The sequence below is a fragment of the Scleropages formosus genome, chromosome 24, assembly GCF_900964775.1.
Source record: "Scleropages formosus chromosome 24, fSclFor1.1, whole genome shotgun sequence".
NCBI classification, from domain to species: Eukaryota; Metazoa; Chordata; class Actinopteri; order Osteoglossiformes; family Osteoglossidae; genus Scleropages; species Scleropages formosus.
Genome location: NC_041829.1, coordinates 8,648,127 through 8,670,098, shown reverse-complemented (window position 1 = coordinate 8,670,098; position 21,972 = coordinate 8,648,127). Strand labels below are relative to the sequence as shown.

Genomic DNA, 21,972 nt, shown 5'->3' with positions numbered 1-21,972 from the left:
AATCAGGATAAGAACCCAAAAAACTAACACTGCAGCTTTAGTTTATTCCCCCACCTGTAATTTTTTTCATACTAAATTGTTTTCATTTGTTGTACTGCAGTTCATTTTTTATTTTGCGTTTAACATTCATTACTGCAGGACATGTTTTGCAATACCAGTAAAACAAAACCAGACTACTTCAAAATCACAATGGCTCATAATGCATATTAGTCTTTATTCATTTCACTAACACTGTTCTCCTAAATTACTTACTCCTTTATACAGGTGGGCAATTTTTATTGTATGATCAACAGTACTACAGCAGGAGGTGGAATTTAAACCTTGGTTCTTTGAGTACTAGGTCGGAATTATAACTTCACCAGCTTTATCATATGTTATTATTTTGCTGATTTGTTTTATTGCGGGGGGGGGGGCGCGGTGGTGCTCTCTGGTGGGTCTGGGGTTCAAGTCCCGCTTGGGGTGCCTTGCGACGGACCGGCGTCCCGTCCTGGGTGTGTCCCCTCTCCTCCAGTCCGATGCCCTGAGTTGCCGGGTTAGGCTCCGGTTCCCCGCGACCCCGTATGGGACAAGCGGTTCAGAAAATGTGTGTGTGTTTGTGTTTTATTGCACAAACCACAGTGGAGGTTATTTTATATAAAACATTACAATGTTTTGCTTTAAATCCACATTTTGGCACCTCAAGTGAATATTCAACAGAGCTCATTGGCCTTTGGCTCCATTGCTATGTGCAGAACTTCAAAGACTCATTGACTTGCTATGGTGTGGAGCACATCCTGGTCTTGCACATGTGCTTCCTGGGATACCTCAAGTTCTTACAGTTGTATTTTATAAGCAACAAACCCTGGAGGTGGTTCATCTTACATATTTTTTCTGCTTCCAGAAAAGGATATAAACCTTGAACCCCAGCATAACCTTGCCAGCTTGACCATTTTAAGTCTGTTTGACATGAGCAAATTTAAATATACTGACATTACTGTGACAAGTAGTGTTTGTGTCTAAAAAAAAAAAATAAAAATGTTCTCTAAATGTGCTCCACAAATTCATTTTTAAATAAAATATTCTACATGTTTGTCATTCTTAGGTGTTGTTCTTCTGGCATATATATTCTCAAAGTTAAAATGTCTATTTTCAAGAATTCCCCTTTCAGTTTTAAGTTTCAAAGAAGCCTAATAACCATATCTATCTGCACAGTGCAACCTGGAACAAGTCAAGTGTTTACCTGGAGCAATAAACCCATTAAAAGAATATTAAGAACACATGCATGAGATATAGGTTCTTCCTGAAGAGCAATATGGTTTTAATAATAAGGCATGTCGGTAAATTAATCTACAGTAACAACTGTCTTGCTCATATCTGTAATGTATTTCTGTGTTTCATTTGTAGGTTTTTCTAACCTGTTCAGTGCTCAAAGAAAGAAAAATATCCTGCTGGTGAAAAAGGATGAAGGACTGGTTATGGAACTTTCATATACGGTAGATGTGTTGAGCCACCCGTGGTCCTGCGACACGCCGGAACACGTCTGGTCCAGTGAACGATGTGGGTTCAGAGAGAAGCTGAAAGTGAGCTCAAAGCATTTAAAAAACCCTCAAACCCAGTGAAATCAAACGATGGACAAGAAAAAAAGTCCTTTCTGGCAAAAAAAGATAAACTGAAAGCGCTTTCAGGAGACAAAACAGTAAGAGGAAAGCCAGACCTTTTCTGCTCGCTGGGGAAAAGATTTAAAAACTAACAAAAATAAAACTCATGGTAAACCCCAGCTGACCTTTCTCACACCCCCTGCACTCTCGAGTCCCATCGAGGAAGTCTTCATCAAGATCCCATTCTTGGCTTGTCAGCTGGCTGCACCTGGGCTCCCTTTGGCTTGAGGAGCCCAGTCAGGGTCTGGCCATCAGTCAAGGTTTGTAAAAGTGACCAAAGTTGCTATCATCTGCAGCTCTCTTTGCTTTTTTCTTTTTCTTTTTTCCCAATATTTCTTTTGAAACTTTTACTCAAACTCTCTCTCGGTGTTAAATCTGCCACAGTCTCCAAGATCATCTGTAGATATTGATCAAATGGTGTCATACTCGCAGGTGATGGGACACGAGCAGCACGCTGATTCAGTTTGAGTGCTGTACCTCCATGTATTGACTGGTGTTGAGAAAGGGAAGGTTGGTATTGTAGTAGTTAGAGCCATAATTTTGTGACCAGAAGGTCCTCGGTTCAAATCCCTGCTTCTATTTTAGTACCCCTGGTCAAGGTACTTACCCTGAATAGATACGAATAGACTCACCCAGCTTTGTAGATGGGATTATAGAATCCTTGTAAGAAGATTATTGCACTAACACAAGACTTCCAGCTGTTTTGGACAAAGTATTCAGGTAAAATAATAATAATCTTGTGACCTTAAATCATGCAGAAAGATATGATTCAGCAATGTATTATCTTTTCTGTAAAGAACGTGTCTTTTTTAGCTCGACTAACATGAACGATCCCTTGCACCGTCAGGCAAGTGATTTTCTTTTTTTTTGCTTTTGTAAACTTTGAACCCGAACACAATTTCATCACTGCTACCAAAGGTCATTATTTTACAGGCCCATTTTTTTACAGTCCTTTAGAAGGTATTGCCTCAGCTGGTGTCATCTTTAAAAGGGCACTAGTTGCCCATCCACACATAGGTCTCCATTCAACTTTTGGAAGCTTTTCTACAATGTATTTGTCATTTCGAATAGGGGCTGCATGCTGGTCATCAAAGTCTCGCCCTTCTGGCTGTGGCTGTCATTTAGATGTGCTAACCTTTTTATGAGTTCCCATCGTCCAAGGAGTATTGTGCTGGATTTTGGTAACTCTTCAGCTTGAATCCCCACCAGCAGAAGCACTGGTGTTACCCCATCAAAAGAAACGTGCAGGACAGTGACAGAAAAATCACTCCAAATTTGTTATCATCAAGCTTAATAGCAGACCGGGGATGTGCACCCAGTGGAGAGCGGAATGATGCTCTCAAGGATGCACTGGGAGAAGGTCTTATAAATACTTAAAGACCATCTGAAGATTGTAGACCATCTGTTAGGGGAGAACTACTCTGCCATGAGGGAGTAATGTGCAAAGTTGCATCAGGAGTCGTTTTCTATTTTAGACTTTTTTTCTTTCATCCCTAGTGTTTCGTTGTAAAGATATCTTCATCTCTGGATTGCAGTTCAGTTGGTGTCTCCATTCCCCATACAGATTTAATCTCTGTGATGTAATGGTAAAGCTGTGTGAAAACATTTGCATTGTAATATACATTGGAGCAACAGGGTCAAAATTCTAATTTGCTGCCCAGTGGCAGTATTGCGCTTTAGGGAGTTAATAAGTCAACAAAGTATAATAAAATCTGATAGATGCAAATAATACTATTTTATGACTTGTATTTATTACTCATTTTTCTGTTCATGTTATTGTCTATCATTTTGCTCAGGATAAACAACTGGAGTCTGTAAAATTAATACATAAATAAATATAATCATCTTGTTTATAATAGACATTATACATACAGCACCATTAGTCCAACACAAGCTATAAATTACATTGTGTCGTGTATGATTTCCTCATATTTTCTCTCGGCTTCCTAGTTGTTAGGCGCCATCGAGTCGATGGTGACTCAAAGCGACTCTATGGATAGTTGTCCTGAAAAGAGTCCAGTCTTCCACCAACGGGCTAAGACTTGAAAATGGGGCATCCATGGCTGTGGTGATTGTGTCGATCCAACGCGTAGCTGGCCTTCCTCTTCTATGTTGACCTTCCACTTTGCCCAGAATGATGTCCTTTTCCGTTAACTGTCCTCTCCGCATCATGTGTCCGAAGTCAGAGAGCCGAAGCCGTGTCGTCTGAGCTTCCAGTGACATCTTTGGACGATTATACACTTGAATTAATTAGCCGGATATGTTACAGACACGATCCCTGCGATTTAAAGCACTGAAGAAGACAATTCTATTATCAATGGGTCTTGAACCAGCTGTTGTTTGCTTTTAGCAATTAGACTCTGCCCTCCAGTCCAGCGATTACTGCCTATCAGTCAACATTTTCAGCTCTTCAAAATTGTATTTCACATCACTTTTCTCAGCCATGCTTATAATTCTTTTTCACATTTATTTGGGTTCACAACCACTGGGCCACTTGTTGATATACTATTAACAGTACTCAAGCCAATTGAAATGCTCAAATCAAGGTTAATGCATGATCTTGTGTTGAGGTCTAAAGCTCCTTATCTGTTTTGTTTACTCTAAGATTTGTGGTTTTTGTAATAACAGGTCAGCCAAATGAATAGAGGTCAATAAAATGAAGCTATCAAACACTGAGTCATCAAGCTGGTACTTTACTTAATTAAAAACAAAAATAACCATAGGAAGGAAACCCTGGAACCTAATGCCTGAAACACAGAATATTGGAACTATGTTCGTAGAGTTCACAAAAGCTACTAAATCTCTTCGGGGCAAAAGTCCCCAAGCGCAGAAAACCTTCATCCAGAATATTCTGTTTGACTCAACCTTAGATCTACTTTTGCTCACACTTCTTTTTCTTCTCCTGTCTTTCAAGGTGCTTCAGATCCTCCAGATCTTAATAATTCCATTCATTTTGATCCTAATTCACAAAAAAATTAAAAATTCTGAAAAAAAAAAAACCTGCACAATAACAAAGAGGGATGGAAACAGGTCTTCTCTGACACTCCAAGGTTAATGTTGTAATACACTCAAGCTGCCAAGACAACTTGCAGATTTCTCCCGAAGCCACCATGCTGCTGACACGGCCTCCCCTCTTCCTGAGGACACCGTGGCAGCATTTTTTACAAGGTTTTCCAGGTGCCGGGGCTTTGGCCTTGTTTTTGAAACCCGTTCCAAAAATCCGAAACAAACCAAAGTCTTCATCCCACAAGAGCTCTTCTCAGACTCCATTTCTGAACTCACCTTCTTAAAAACACCTCTCGGCAGTAATTCTACAACAGTGCCAGGTGCAGGTAAAGCGTCAAGTGGTGGTTCGGGGGGGATGATGTGAGCTGTTTCACATGCACTTTGAAAAATTGTATATATCCAGTTGGCAAATGTGCCCCGTTTGGCACTAATATGAAATAAAAATTATTCAGTAAACATACTTTTCCTCAACATAATCATTACTGATATTTCTTACATGAGCAAATTTGCAGTCAAGCTTCTTATGGCTACTTAGATTCCACTTATGTCCTCTAACATTACTTCATTAATATTCATTTTTTCTTATTATGGAAAAGAAAGCAATAAAAGACTGTATTAATCAGTTATGCTGTGTTTATTGTACCCTGTCCATAACATGGCGCTACCACTTTATGCTGTTAATTTTCTGAAAATGAGTATAAACAGTTTTTTTTTTTTTTTTTCTTTTTACTGTCCCAGCCTGGCCCAGACTAGCTTATGCAGGCACAACTGAGTTAAAGTAATCGTAGCTCAACTGATCTTGACCCAAGTCAACCCATTCGGGCACAGCCCAGCACAATCCGGCCCAACCCAGATCAACCCAGTCTGGCTCTATACCACATAGAAAGTCATGTCAAATAGCCCAGCGCTCAAATGAAATATGACTGGGATCAAGTGTCTTCATCAATAAAGCCCCTCTTGGTCATGTATGCCTACATCAGCGGACCACAAGTAACTCCTCTCGCAATCAACAGCAAAGACTCCGGCCAAGTGACCAAGCCAAGCAACGTATTTAAAGTAGAAAGAAAGGACAAGAAAAAGAAACTATTAATTTCTATCTGCCATCTGCTTCATCATCCTCTTGCTTCACACTGTTAGGAAACCCTGTCTGCATCTGTCGTGGCTGGGCCTCCCAGGGTCAACATCGATGAGGACAGGATGCGATCGTTTCCATCGCTGTGTGTGCTAAATGGGGCTCACAGCTGCCACTGCTTGCAGATGTAAGACCCCCACGTTAGGCAGGGGCGCATATCCTCAGTGAAAGGCCCATTTCCCCCCGCACTAAACCCAGACTCATTTCTGGCTCTATGACGTCCCAAGCAAAAGCGCCCATCTGAAACCGCCATGCACTGAGATCGTAAATCAATGCACTTATAGTCACAATAGACACGTGTCTTTCTGTCGGCATTTGTGTTACGGCATCCATTTTCAATAACGTTGAGATGAAGTGGCACACTCGCAGATGATAGCTGGGCAGTTTCCATGTTAACGCGATTTGAATCCCCTTCAGCTGACAAGATCAGGTGCGAAACATCCTATTCCAGCTCGGTTATCAAAAGCCTCCTGGTTTCCGGTCCACAGCTAACCCTCAGCACTAACCCTCCACCCTGTCACTGATCCAGTCCGCTCCGTTCATCCCCAAATTTGAAGACGTGATCTCTCAAAGGTAGCCAGCACAGACCTCAAGCCCCTCAGCCAATTTCACGGAAGGATAATCTTACGGCCATGGCTTCACAGTCTGGAGAGCCTCTTCAAACTGTTAGGAGAAGTGTGAAAATATAATTCAACTTTATTAACAGCGGAACAGGTACCATGTAACGCTGCTGTATGCTATTTATACCGGCAGTCCTATCAAACAGACGTTGTGCAGCAGACTCGGCAAAAAAAGGCCTTGGCTTCTCTGTGTTCGGCAGCTCTCGCATATTTGGAATATTCCAGAACACCCTTTGTATTTGTCAAGGCTTTGTGATTACTAAACAAATGGCTCTTAACAAGCATACTTTTGCACCTCTGCGTCGCTCAACATTGTGTCGTTCATCGAGGATAGATGGAAGTCACACACAGAAATGGATACGCACAGATAGACACGCACCCACGCAAGACTGGAAGGATAAGTGATTGAGGGAACACAGTGTTTTTGCACCCTGGAAATAAAAGATTACCACAATCATGCGCCAAAACTAAATAATATTAAAAATTACAACGGATCCAATATGTCATTGGTCCAGTTTGCCTTTTTCCTTTTCCATGAACAGTGTTCATCTTCCGGAATATGCTTCCCTGGAATACTGTGTTATAAGGTGCACCTATACGGTTCAACCTGTCTAATAAAATGTCTGCGCAGATGCAGTAACAAACATTATTTAGTGCCTTGTTGTCACTTGCTAATGGCACCAGTGATATGTAATAAAGAAAAGACATTAATTATAGTGCACCAACAAAACCTAGATTTAATTTAGTCGAAAGAGCTTTAAAAAATAAAAGCCCAAAGTGCTTCATATATCCGATGCCAACTTGACCGCTCGGAGTGTATTTTAAATCCTCATACGCCGGACAGTTATTCCCAGACATTTTTACACGACAGCCCGTACTGTGACCCTCGGGTGAAGAATGAATCGAAACACAAGGAGACGCCCTTGTTAACTCCCGGAGGTGCGATGCAAAGTGCCGTTTTGTCACGGTTACTGAGGAAGCCGCGTGCACAGCTGTGGCACAGCAACCCAGCTGCCTGCGAACATGTGGTTAGCTGGTAGCGCTGCCAGACTACCCCCCACTGGATACTTCCCTGTCAGTTTACCAACTGCACAGTATGTGTGGAGGTGGTGGCCAAGCTAACAGGTCGTCATTAACCACTGTGGTGCTACGGCCGGACCCGAAATGCTTAACTAAGCACTTGTGTTATCTCATTAGCTCCGGCGCGCCATTCAATGTATAAAACATGAAGTGCGCACTCATTTATGTGTAATCTGAGCGAGACGGGTTGGGGGTGGGTTGGTGGTGGAGGAGGAGAAGAAGGAAGAGATGGGTTTGCTTCAACATGAAGCATTTACGCTCCCTCTTGTTTCTATAAGGACTAGAGGTTCCCCGGTTCTGGCTGCCAACATGCTGAGGAGGCAGGAATTTGCTCTGATTAGGTGGCTCGTTTCGGAGGAAAGCTGGAGCGATTAGAGTTACTCAACCAACCGACTGACCGCCCCACCCCTGCTGTTTTGGCACACACACACACACACACAATTGGCTTTTAAACAGCCCCATCCCCACTGCCTAGTAATTCAGAATCCCTTTTTTTATAAATGTTAACTACTTTTAAAACACAGCCAGAGGAACAGAAAAGACTCCCGTCATTGGAAAAGCGCATCCTCACCTCCTCCAGCCCAAAACTGTGAGATTTGATTCGGTAACACACAAATCTGCTTATAAAGAAGTAAGTTGAGATAACCCTGCCAATTTACTGCACACCCTCCCCACCAGAGCACAACAAAACGGATTGTGTTCCTCCTTTCCGGAAACTTCTCCACACAAATGGTGATTGACATGGCCTAGAAACTGAGGTCAAGGTATAGGATTCTACCCCGAACTCACAAAGGTCATCATTGCAGGATCAGCTGCACAGAAGTGTTAGGGTCATTGGCTCTGCAGTAAACTCTCCACAAGAGCCTGTTCTCAGGACAACATTTTGAATTCTTGATCCAGGTGAGAAGCAACAAGAGCAATGGGAATATTAAAAGTTTCCCCTCAAATGACCGTATCGTCAGCCTTCTTTAGGATGAGGAGTGCCATAGGACGGATTCAAATGTTCATCAATGACCATTGAGCTTCCAAATATATAAGTGTTGCTTAAATGCATGGTGGATGAGGAACGTTATATCATTAAAAAGTAATCCTATAATAGGGCAGGTCCAAAAACTTGCACTAATGACAAGTGAAGCTCCAAAAAAAAAGGCGATAAGCAAAGAGAAAATACAAAAAAACAATGAACAAGAGGCAAAGAAAAACATGTATTAATAAATTAACTTTTAACTTGCACATTAGTTTTACATTGATTTGTGAATTATTTTACTGACTATCAGATTCTTTTTCTAGATTTTTCTATTGTTATGTTAATTTGTTTTATTAATTGCCATTTCCTTTTTGCATTTGTTATTCATTTCAACTTGTTTAATGATTAATTATGGTTAATTAATTTTGCTTTCACATGGCACTCCTCATCCTCCATAATGCCAACCAAATATCTGACAATCTGTTTTGGTATGCTCACATCCTTCAAAGTCATGCAGTATTACCACAATGACAATAATAATAAATTTAGTATGAACTATAAGTGGCCACAAAATAATATCATATAGATTATAATCAATACGCCCTTCGCCGTCTCATTTGTATACTTGTACAGAACATGAAGCCCCACAATAAATTGGTTGAAGTTGGCCATCTTACCAATGGGAGACAATTCAGGCACACTTCCAATGTAGGGTCCCTCTAGGAACTTGGGCTCACTGTCGTTGATGTCCTGCACCTTGATAACAAATTCAGACTCGGGTTCCAGTGGCCGGTCAGTTAGGCGGTCCCTGGCCTGTGCCCGGAGGGTATAGTAAGTCTTCTCCTCACGATCCAGTCTCTCGGTAGCATGGATGTCCCCCGTGATCTCATCGATGATGAAGATGGTACCTGCTCCCTCCCCAGAGATAGTGTACTTGATGGAGCCGTCGCCCTCGTCCGAGTCTGAGTGGATCTGTCGGAGCAGAGAGGAACCGTGCAGGGCAGAAAAAAAAAAAGCCTTCTTTCATTAATTAAACGACAGACAAAACAGTATCATGCAACTAAAGTTACGTAATTAAGTTTTACACCATATGTTGAGTGAACAGCATAAAGCAATAAAAAATAAAAAAGAAACATGTCTTGTTGAAGGAAATTTCCAACAGACTCCTTTTTTTGCTTGACTAGCCAACAGAACGCGCTGCACAGAAGGCCTAAAAGTGCAATCTCTTCAATTTGCATGACTGCAGCCCTCTCGGAGTGCAGGACACTTGCTCTTTTTTTCCTCAAGCCAATACATGCATATTTAATTTTTAGGTCTCAAACTTATTTTTGCAAAAAATCCCAGTTCACTTTCTGACTGAAAAGTATAATGAGAGAAAGGAAAACGTAGACGATTTTTTTGGACAATATGACAACACTGTTTAAAATCAACATTTGACAAATACATAATTACTGTGTTGATTCTTTGACCTCCATTCAAATATTTAATCACCAGTTGTATAAAAAAAGTGATTACAGGCATGATAATCCATCTATTAACCCTCTTTTTATTTTCAGTTCATTTCCTGTATAATTTAGTACTTATACTTCTACTGCAAGGTTTACCCATTTCAGGCTGATACATAATATGATGTATGCAATTTCGCTACCATAAAATTTATAGATTCTCAGAGTGTTTGCAAAGATGTTGGATTATAACAGACTGTCCTACATACTATTTATCACACTGACAAGTGTAAATATGCATTATTTATAGAAGATGGGTAAAAATGACTATTATTGATTCATTATAGGCCAATATTAACCATTATTTCTATAACACTTGAGAGTGACTTAGAGTGTTAAGATACCTACAGTTATTTACCTGTTTTACGGTAATTTTTACTGTATCACTTCTCAGGAAGTACCTTAAGCAAGGAATTTACACCAGAAAAGATGACAGTCCTTTCCGCAATGCCACCTGTAGGCTCCAAAAACGATATGATCCATGAACTGGAATCTCAGAGCAACTACAAACTGTGGTAACAACCTGAGAAAGCGGAATTTGGCGATGAATTATAAGTTATGAATGTCTGACAAAGTGAACCATGAAGTTCCAAAGAATACACAAAATTTTGCGGAACTTTCCATATTTCCAAATCTAAGAAAGCGGTGTTCAGACAGTCAGTATCACCATGTTCTGAGACCTCTTCACACAAACAGGAAAGAGAATGAGCAAAAAAACCTTTCTCCCATGTTAATATTTTATAAACCCTTAATTAAATACAGGATTCTATCTCCCCCTGCAGGGATTTTCATTAAGTATTTGTCGTAAAACAGGCGAATAATGCAAGGCCAGATACAATATTGCATTTTCCCCCCTTTTCATTTTGAATCCACCCCAAGTCAAATAAATGAGTGGCCAGAAAATATACAGTTTCTGAGTATCAATATTTCAGCAATAATAAAACACGGCCTATCTCCGGAAGCCAGATATGGAGAGCTCTGCAATATCTCAGTGTGAGACTCAAAAAAGAAAACGTTTATTTTTATACAGTGGCAATGGTTCTACAGCATACACAACAATTAGTGCAACACTTTAATACAATGTGTGTTTCTTTATTCAGTATTCAGTCACTTTGCAGTCACCTGGCCTTGCATTATTCGCCTGTTTTACGGCTAATAGAATGTGGTTATTGTGTGTTTCAGCCAGGCACAGCCGATAATAAAGCCCAGGGAATTTTACTCAGCAAGTTTTTAGAGCATGAATTAGCTGAGAGTAACAGTCTAGATGACGGATTTCTAAATTCTTCTTCTTCTTCATTTACATTTATTTACTTAGCAGACACTTTTCTCCAAAGTAACTTACAATGGATACTATGTAGTGTTACCAGCCCACACACCTTATTCACCACGGTGACTTACACTGCTAGATACACTACTTCCACTGTGTCACTCATCCATACGTCAGTGAAACACACTCTCTCTGCCACTCACACACTGTGGGCGAAGCTGAGCGGCATGTCTTTGGACTGTGGGAGGAAACGAGAGCACCCGGAGGATCAGGACCCAATATAACAGTTTGACTATACCTCTGTTTAAGAAGAAAATCAGAAATAGTACGATGTAAATAGAACAAAGCTTTGGAAGAGAAATTGTTAGTTTGGAAAAAGTTGAAGTCAGAGTAAACCAATGAACTTAAAAATGGAAAGGCAATTAACTCAATTAAAATGGCAAATAAAACTACATAGTGTTCACTGGAAGTCCCTTTGAAGAAAACCATCTGCTAAATAAATAAATGTAAATGTAAATATAATGTAATCCACTTCATGTCACTAATGAAATCATATTTCAAGTTACTTTTGTACCTGTAAAATTTATGTTACTATGTCAAGATGTTTTATATCAATGCAAAAGTTATTTTAAAATGCTTTCTTTACCAAAATGTAAACTTTTAGATATTTTCAAAGTCACTGAAGTAAACTTTAGGTCCCATGAATCTGGTTTGCTTGAAAATGGGGAAACAGCCTCTCTTTGTTATGTTTCTTTTACGCTGGGACGCCCCGTACGATATCTGCACTTATTCCCTGACCCCAGCCAGGAATAGAGGGTGTCATCCTGCTCAGTTCTATTCTTGGTGGCCAAAACCAAAAAGCAACACAATTTTGAATGGCCCCAGGATCACTGAGGTCTCATATATACTTTTTTAGTTTTGATGTGTTTTTGTTGAAAGTGATAACTGCTTGTTTGCTGTTTGTGCAGAAAGCATTTATTGACCTGTTTGCAGCAGAAAGATATGGCCCACATATGAAATGACCTTAACCGGCGAGGTCGAAGCAGTAATGGCCTCCAACTTGGCTTTCAGTCAGGTGAACATGTCCCTTTCTTTACTGTGACAGTGAACTCATTGTGGCCATTGACATAGTAGCAGCCATATAAATAACATGGTTATTGTCTCAAGTATATCCTCTCAAGTATTTTTAACTTACATTAAATACAGAACTGAAACAATGCCAAACAGCCCCTTGCTGGCATACTGCACAGTGGCACATTATTTCTTATTAATATTTATTTTAACATTTTCTTTGCCCAAAGGAATTTACAATGTTAGATATTCCACTATACACAGTGGTGCAAAATATTTTCTCTGTATCATGGTAAATACTTCTATCAAGGGCAATACAGCAGAAGGGGGAATTCAAACCATGACCCTTAAGATAAAGTAATGGCCCTAACCACTGTGCCACCTATTGCCTTTATAAAATGACCTGAGCTGTATGCCGCTTTGGAGAAAACAGTTTGCTAAATGAAAAAATGTAAATGTCATTTCTCTTTTGGAATACAGGTGGTCCCCGATTTACGATGGTTTGACTTACGATTTTTCCGACTTTACGATGGTGAGCTGCGGATAGACATTCAGTAGAAACCGTACTTTTCGAAAAGTTTCTAATTTTGAATTTTTCCCTGGCAATCAATATGCGGCGATATACTTTCTCCCAATGCTGGGCAGCGACAGCAATCCGCATCTCCCAATCTGCCACGCATAGGTGTGTATTATGTGTATTAAATGCATTTTCGACTTACGATATTTTCGACTTCCGATGGGTTTCACGGAACGTAACCCCGTCGTAAATCGGGGACCACCTGTACAATAACAAAAAGTAAGAGGAGATCTCAGATATTCTGAAATCATTGTGATGTGAGTCAGTTAGTGGAAGAAAACCAAAGACTGGATGAGAACTGAACTGATGTAAAGAACCTCTGATTACTGGGTCATAGTCCATATGCATGATCTTAATCCATTCTGTCTGACCCAGCACAATGCAGGACAAGCGATTCCTTGGCCATGACACCTTGAGAGTTGCCGAGGGGCAGAACCCATTAGTGGTAGCTGGAGCCCCAAAAATAACCTGGCAAAAAGCATCCAGGCCGCAGTGCATAGATTCAGAGCCAACCTCAATGCAGAGCAAAGGGTTGAGTTTCAGTCCTTTGTAATATTGATGAGGATGCTGAGCACAGTCAAGGAAAATACCTCATGAATGCTGAAGTGAAAATTTAGGCATGTTATCAAATCTAAACATGTTAAGGGTTTGACCAATTTGTAGCCCTTCCAACCAACCATAGTTCTGTACTATATACCCTGCATCTTTAGAAATGTTTCTCTTTAGTGCTCTTGCATTTATTTTTCATTATTATTAATTTTTGCAATTTACCTGAATTATTGTAATTCAACATCTAGTTGTCATATCAAGTGATGCAATGCAACGGAGAAAAAAATGCTAGTAGAAAAAAAAGGAGAAGGCCTCTGACTGTAATGGTGACTCGGGAACTTTTTTTTTTTTTCAGTGTGGCGACTGAGAAATTTCCAGGAGGAACATTGTGATCGATTGCAAAGGGAGGTTCCCTTTCATATACTCCCTGAGCTTGGCTTCCACCTGTTCCTTAATATTTCTTCTCATGCCTTCAGGACAGCCATGTTTGCTGTGTGGAAAACAGGGGTCTTGACCAGGTTTTCTTGGGGGATTTCAAGGGTTCTCTGGCCTTTGATATTGATACAGTGATGTGAGGTCCATAGAAACTCCAGGTGTCTCAGTGTTTACTGGAAATTTTGTGGATCTAGACCACTTTGAAATATGTGAAATTATTAGAGATATTATTGCAATTATTTTTTATCTGACACATTGTTCCAAAGTAACCTATGATGTTAGACCTACTCTATGATATTCACATTGATTTACCATTTACTACACTGTTGGGTCATTTTTACTGTATCAATTTAGGATAAGCTGATACTTGTCACAATGATACAGCAGCAAGAGTGGGTATTTGAAAACAGCAGCAGAGCTTGCCTGCTGTCCAGTAGTAATGATAACAATAAGAAGATTATTATTACTTTAATTTATAATAGTTTATAATATTTTAATATTAAAGTATTGGATACTTTCTTGCTGGGTTTACAGTCAAATTGATTACATTACATTATTGATCTGTAGGCTCTTATTTAGGAACATTGGTGAAATAAACCCAATAGCTGAGTGAAGAATTAATTTCCTATCATTAACATTTCCTTTCAGATGCATATTGGAATTGTCAGAACTTTGGTGTAATAAACTGAAATGAATATTTATGTATGTTTTACTGTGTTTGCTTCTAGCACTTCATCTTTCTTTTAAATGTGGGGAATTGGCATGAGGAAACACAGAGAAGAGCAGAATAAGATTCTCAAACAACTGGAAGCGTTGCGCGCCACCTGGGACGACATGAGCCACATATACACTGAGCAACGCCATACTGTACATAAGGCTGTAATGAAGACATGAGCTGAAGGGGAGGGGATCTTAAGTATGAACAGTATACTAGATCACTGGGGAGATGCAGCCTATTGTATTCTCTTTCTGACTGTTTTAAGAACATTTTTCACATATCTATTTTTAATTTAGTTGAGTCTTTCTCTGAGGCAACTTATTATGTGAGGTTTGTACACCATTTCTATTTCTTTACCCACTCCTACAGTAGGGCAATTTTTTTCAGTATCAATCCAGGGTAAGAACAGGGGTACTGCAGAAGGAGCAAGGATTCAAACCAAGCTCCTTTGATTTCAACGACTTCAATCACTATGCCACCAGCTGCCAGCATAGCTTTTAGCATTGCAAAAACATTCTATATTCTGTAATTGTAAGTGGTCAAAGTGAACAGCTACAGCAAATAAGGAATAATAATGGCTAACTATGGTTGGTAGCAGAGCAACATGTGAGAGGCCTTGCAGGTCACAAAAACACACACCATCTGAAACCGCTTGTCCAATATGGGGTCACGGGAAGCCAGAGCCTAACCCATCAACACAGGGTGAAAGCCTGGAAGGGGAGGGGACACACCCAGGACGGGACACCAGTCCGTCGCAAGGCACCCCAAGTGGAACTCGAACCCCAGACCCAACGGAAAGCAGGACCCGGTCCAACCCACTGCACCACCGCACCGCAGGTCATGAAAGCTTATCATCTAAATGTATCAAATAAAGACAGCAGTTTATTACATTGTGTGTGCCCACTGAGAAAAAAATAGACATCCACACACACACGGACGCGCGGACATGCACTTCATTAGTGAAGTAATAAGCAGGACATTTGGGGAATTTTTGCTGAGCTAGATGAAAGTTATCCTAAATGGGGCATTGCTGATAAAATGCATGCTGGTTGTATTTAATCCTATATTGCCCTAATTAAGTTTCTGACACCTCCTGCACAGGGATGAGTCCAGCAACATCACGAGCCTATGCTGATAGTCTTGGCTCCTGTCCTGCATTCAAGGAGTGCAATAACTCAATAATTTCATTAATAAACTCATCTTTCTTCCTGGTGCTTTCCCAGTGATATCACAGCGGTTGACCTCTCTATGCCCCACCCACCCAAACAGCATGCAATAATGAGTGGGTTCTTCCAGCCTGAAACCCAACCTCAAGCCCACTGGTAGAGGTAATGTTTGCTAACAATAATGCAGCGTAGCAGCAGAGCGCAAGGTACTGACAGGGTGGGGGAAGGCAGAAAGTATGAGACAGGGAATTGGCATTTTTGAGAGGATGGCCTCAAGAGCTGGGAGGGAAGACAAATAGCCTTGTGCAACACATCAAGTGTGCCTGGCCTGAGTGTCTCCTCCCGCACTCGACTGCCCCTGCTGAATTATACATGCCCGTGAACAGGCAACACAAGCCCCCTGTTAGCCACAATGCATCACTTACTGTTTTGAATGGAACCTCATCACGTTTGTTAAATAATGCATCCGTGTATTAAGTCCCATACATGGGTGGCCAGCAGCTGTCTGCCAGGGATGTGTGTGGGAGGTAGAGGGCTGTTTCCACATAAGGGTCACGTTCCCCTCTGAAGCTGCCCCCTTCCTCCCCTTTAGGGTGCAACGCTGGCACATGGCAGGACATCTTCACACTGATTTACGGTACATTCATAGACTCAGCTGCAGCGTACCGTATGTCTCTGGAATGCTGGAGGTAAACCAACACACCTGGAGAAAAGGCACAGGAATGCAGGGAGAACGCAAACCGGCAGGAAAGAGCATGCAAACTCACCATGCTCACCTTACTGGTGTTCTGCAGGAAGTCTATGCATGTGTGGTTATGCACAAGAAACACACCAGGAGATTACTACCATATGCCCCTGATGCACAGTTGCAGTGACTCCCTCATTTTAAACCATAACGCATTGGATTTCCAATGCAACTCCTGAACCTAGAAGCAACAGCTTTCAGCACACAAACCTGAGACACCCTAAGGAACCACTATACTGGAGTGACAGTTCTGAAGATCAACCTGCCTTGTAGATGATGTGTGGTCTCTTTCATTCAACAAGGAGTTCAATGGCCTTTTCAAGTCTCCTTTACAACTGGGGCAGAAAGAGCTGCACTGGGTTGCAAAACAGAAAAACCTTGACAGTATAATAAACTCCATTCGAAATGATCAGTTATGGTCCTCATGGTAATTACTGGAAGCTGCATTAACCTCTCAAAGAGTAATTAAATTCAAAGTTAATGATCTCAGACTTAATCAACTGTAAAACTAATATGTTACATTGCCATGATACTACAAACTAAACAGGAACATATTTTTGAGCATGAAGTCAGAAAATAAATAATTAAAGTGAAACATGTAGTGAGCCAATACATTTGTCAGTTGCTCATGCACACTTTAAATCTCCTTATGTCCAGGCCTTCCAGTCCAAGACAAAAATAAACCCAATAAAAATATTATTTCTTTATTTTTTTCACAGACTGCTCATACTACACAGACTCTTCAAATATTGTTGCCTTTGAGTTTATGTTTCATTTTTCTTTTAATGCATGTTCAACGAGTATCCTGTGAACTGCAACTGGTTTTGACCAAATGAGGCAGTTATTTGCAGAACAACATTTTGATGCATACACCAATTTTAAGTTATTACTCAGATATGGAGGAATTCCAAATATAAATAATACATTCAATAATCTCCTTATACCAATTAGCATATTCCAAATAAAATACGGAACAACTATATGTAACAAAGTGTTGCAGGAAACACCATGCCAGAAATACGATTTTCATACTTTCATTGCTTAAATACTGCAGTATCTGGGCTTTCCACAAGTCCCCTACTAGCTACAGGGGCCAAAAGCATTTCACTGAGTAAATGTTGCAAAAAACATCACATCTGAGCATACTGTTATGTACCATGCTGTCTACAGCAGCCAAGAGAAAATCTTTCATTTTGGGAAAAAGACTAGCCAGCATTTCTCTTTTTTTTGGATGAAATATTGAATCAGGAGGCAAGAGTACCCAAGACAACTGTTTAAATGATGGAGTTGCTCAGCTACATTTCGGTCTGTGTCGAGACCTCCCACCTTTAACTGTAACTTTGGTTTGCTAAAAGTAAACAGTGAGGGGAAACATGTTCAGTTTCAAACCTTGCGAAAATCAGAAAAAGTCAGGGAGTTCATGTGACGCCGTGGCGACGAGGTGCCGTCGGCTTGAGGATGCTCGAAAGCGGCCACTTTTCACAGTCAGCCATCTGCGAACCGTGCCTCTCTTAGAGATGTGATGGGGGCACTCCATCAATAACCTGTCTGATGTGACTCCCGTTTTCTGATGTCTCACAGCGGGCAAAACCTCAGGAAGATAAGAATAGGCCTACAGATGACTGCTGACAATAACTGTGATAACTGCGTGTGCGGGAAACCATTCATACATGGTTCCCTTAGTTTAAATAAATAAATAAAAACAAGTCTCGGCTCTGCAGAGTCTCGGGGGAGAGTGCAAGACTTGTGTCTCTGAGCTGCTCACAGCCGCTGTGAGCAGGAAAACATACTTGGCGGATTGATCGACGATGCTCTGCTCCCAGCAAGCTGCTCAGAGAGTCGCCCGGATCGGCTCGACCAGGTGGAACATGCATGCAAATGAGGGAACAGACCAAATGGAAGACACAAAGTAATGCTCTGCACTTATGCCGTTTTATGCTCATTTGCTAAAAATATCCAATAATGGGCGACTGCTTGCGCGCGTTAAATTAATCACCGCATTAGATTTTGCAGCTTTACAAAGATGTTTGTGTTATTTCAGCATTTTATTCAGTTGTTATTTTTTTCATCACTGTCTAGGAGTTTTCTTTTCCCCCTTTTGGTTCCTTGTAGTTTCTAGTTGCAAAAGAATCGTTTCCGCTTTCCTTCGATATTTGTATGTGAAAGGGAGTATGGAGGGTGGGCTGTGTGGGAGGGGGCACGAAGAGCCGTAGGGGATGGATCCAAGCATTTCTGCAAATGCACACTTTTGTTTTTTCAGTTTCCTCTATGAAAAGCCACCAGCTCCACAGGTGTAAATTCAGCTTTTCTCTGAACGACGTACACAGCACAGGCCTTAATTCGAGATGGCAGCGTTCAAATAAGCAGGTTTCCCCCGAGTTTGTTTACATAATCATTCATTGCAGAATCGCCATCTAACTGGAAAACAGTGGCACCTGCAATTTTCAGACGGACTCGCAATAATTTGTCCCACTCTTAGTATATTCATGCTTTTGTGTCTTAGGCAAATGAAACAAAAACTCCACTGTCAGTCACCAACTCATAATAAATATTTATTTATAGCTATTTATAGAACTGGTGGGGGACGTGGTGGAGCAGCGGGTTTGGCCAGGTCCCACTCTTTGGAAGGTCTGGGGTTCGAGTCCCGCTAGGGTGCCTTGTAACGGACTGGCTCCCCATCCTGGATGTGTCTCGTCCCCCTTCAGCCTTGCACCTTGCGTTGCCGGGTTAGGCTCCGGTTCACCGTGACCCCGCTTGAGACAAGCAGTTTCGGTCGATGTGTGTGTAGTTATAGAACCGTGCTGTACGGTATTCCCCTTAATCTGTTTAAAAGAGTAAGTAAAGCAGATTGAAACCCATGACTGTATACATCTTCCAGTTTTTGCAGTTTCTTCAACTTTGATATTAATGTTGTGAAAGACTGGTTAGCAAATTTTAATATGAGCAGATAAAGGCTTCGCTGATATCAAACATATATGCTGGCAACAGTTCTTTTTGTACAACACCCACCAGTCGCAGAATTTGCTGTTGTATTCTTTTGTGCTTGGCCGTGGTATGGAAACAATGAGTAACTCTGACTGTGTAACAATGAACATTGAACTGGAGACCAGAAGAGGCAGACAAACGCTGTGGGAATTTCCTCTGTGATCCTGTCAATCACATGTCCCACTACAGAAACGCGTGGAAACAAACAAAATGACAAGGCAGTATGTGCAACAGTGTCTGCTGTCAAAGAGGCTGTTTGGAGTTGTTATCATTACAACTCCGCTGAGCATCAGGGACAGTAGAGGTGAGGAACCCACCTTTCCGACATAGAGCGGCTCCGTTCCTGTGTATTCTTCCACCACAAAGAACTGGTTCCACACCCAGCCTCTCCTCACTCTCCCGTGAGAAATCCCCTCGGCGTTGGCTTTTTCATCAGCAGTGCTACTAGTCCTGGCCGACAGCTCGCATCCGCAGTGCAAGACGCCCAGAAACAGGAGAAGGAATGGGCCCCCCAGAACCTGAGTAGGAGCCATGAGGTACACCTCTTAAAGTCCTACATGGGTTGGAGGAATTAGGGCAGGGCTGGTATCCTCTGTCCTCCAGTTGGTATTGGTTCCAAACCAAAATTCAAAATCAAGTACAGCTTGTGCACCTGGATCCTCGTTTGTTTTTGGCCTAGTTACGTCTTCCCAAAACCCAAGGCACTTCAGCCATTTTGAACTGTTAAATTGATCTGGATATAAACATAGTGCATGAATTTCATCTCCATGAGTTTGAAATAATGCATATGAAGCTACTGCAAGTCATTTATCTCAGTCGAATAATGTTTCAGACCTTTTGATTCATGCTAAACAAAACACCTCTAGATAATTCAGTGTGAAGAGTTCAACTGCAAATTTTTTTGTTAAAAAGAACCCCTTAAGTCAAAAAGGGCTACATCATTTACCAAAATGGGGTATTTTGTGTAACTATACAGCTCAACATCCTTGGTACAGAAGGGAATTTAAGCTACAGGACTCTTGTGCTGCAAGAGACCGGTGGGGCAGAGGACGAGTGAGAAAAGGGGTACCGTTGTAGTTTTGCATGGTCGGAACGTAGCAATCTCCTTTTGAGAAGCAGCAGCATCCCCATTTTCAGATCTTTAGAAAATAAATATCCTCAAGAGAACCGAATCCCAGTAGAATCAATAAGGGAACTTTTGCTTGCTGCTCGGTATCCATGTCAGGAAAAATGCCAAGAATGAAAGAGAGGACTCCATCAGAAACTTGCCAGCAGAAGGAACTTGTCTATGCAGAAAACCAGGAAGCCGTTTCTTCTGGATGACTCCGGTCAGCGATTACTTGGGAAAGTGAGATGTGGCTGCAAATGACATGTCCTGTATACATCTTTGAAACACAAACAAATCCATTCATCCTACCGGAGATGGCAGAAATCCACTGAAGCTTTAGCGTGGCTAATCCTTGTAAACTTCTTCAAAGCATCAGGAACGTCGAGCCGGAAGAATAAGAATATGAGAGGAACTCCCCAATGGTTCCTTTTGTCCCCTTTCAAGAACAAGTCAAAAGCACTCGAGGGTTCCTCCTTGTGTTAGATGCTCGGTCCTCTTGAAGGCTAGACAAAGGGAGGTGGTCGTGACAGTCTCAAATTGCTCCCTGGCGGTGGTTGGCTCAGCTGATTTGGGGCTAACATCCGTGGAGTGCCATATTCATGGATCCTTCATCAAAAGCGTGTGCACACAGAATGCAGCCCATCTGTGACGTCCCGGGAGGAACAGCATGAACTCTCTCACCGGCCAGCTGAAAGACACAAGGGAACAGGAGTCAAGCCACTGTCAAATGCACAATAGAAAAGCACCCCCCCGCCACAAGGTATTCCTTCTGCTGAATAACAATACAATACAAATGTACTCATGCTGTAGAGACTACTAACTTTTCATCTGGTTAAACAGGCTGCTAAACCAAATCTGAATCAGGACAAAAAACAGGGTATGAAAATAAATGGACATTTCAGATATTAAAACCAGTAGTAGTGATGCAACTTAAAGAAGAGTGTGCTCTGGTTTTCTCCCACAGTCCAAAGACATGCTTTTCAGGTTCCCCCATAGTGTGTGAGTGTTGCAGAAAGAGTGTGTTTCACTGATGTATGGTTGAGTGACCCAGTGAAAGTAGTGTATCTAGCAGTGTAAGTCACCTTGGTGAACGAGGTGTGTGGGCTGGTAACACTACATAGTATCCATTGTAAGTCGCTTTGGAGAAAAGCATCTGCTAAGCAAATAAATGTAAATGTACTGTAAATATAAGAGGCTTTGAAATTCCTAAGGCAAAATATCAAGTGACCTCAGAGTATTTTTTATCTGATTCAGATCTCTGGGGTGTAATGAAATGGAAATGAACAAATAAAAAGCAGATGTCCTTTCTGCCTTCCAACACAAATAGTGCTCCAGTGCATATAGTGATACCGTGGTTAATTAGCCAGCCCCTGCGATGGGACGGGCTCCAGTCAACATCTGGCA

At 41.4% G+C, this 21,972-nt stretch overlaps 1 protein-coding gene across 1 annotated transcript in view; it reads right to left on the bottom strand.

The window, feature by feature from the left end:
• cdh22 (cadherin 22) overlaps positions 1–19,993 on the bottom strand; it is a 90,732-nt gene extending 70,739 nt beyond the window's left edge. The window contains exons 1-2 of the mRNA XM_018755729.1: positions 19,778–19,993; positions 9,120–9,414 (exon numbers count right to left, since the gene is read on the bottom strand). Of these exons, the coding sequence (XP_018611245.1) occupies positions 9,120–9,414; positions 19,778–19,993 (511 nt within the window). The remainder of the gene's footprint in view (positions 1–9,119; positions 9,415–19,777) is intronic.
• Between the last annotated feature and the right edge of the window lie 1,979 nt (positions 19,994–21,972).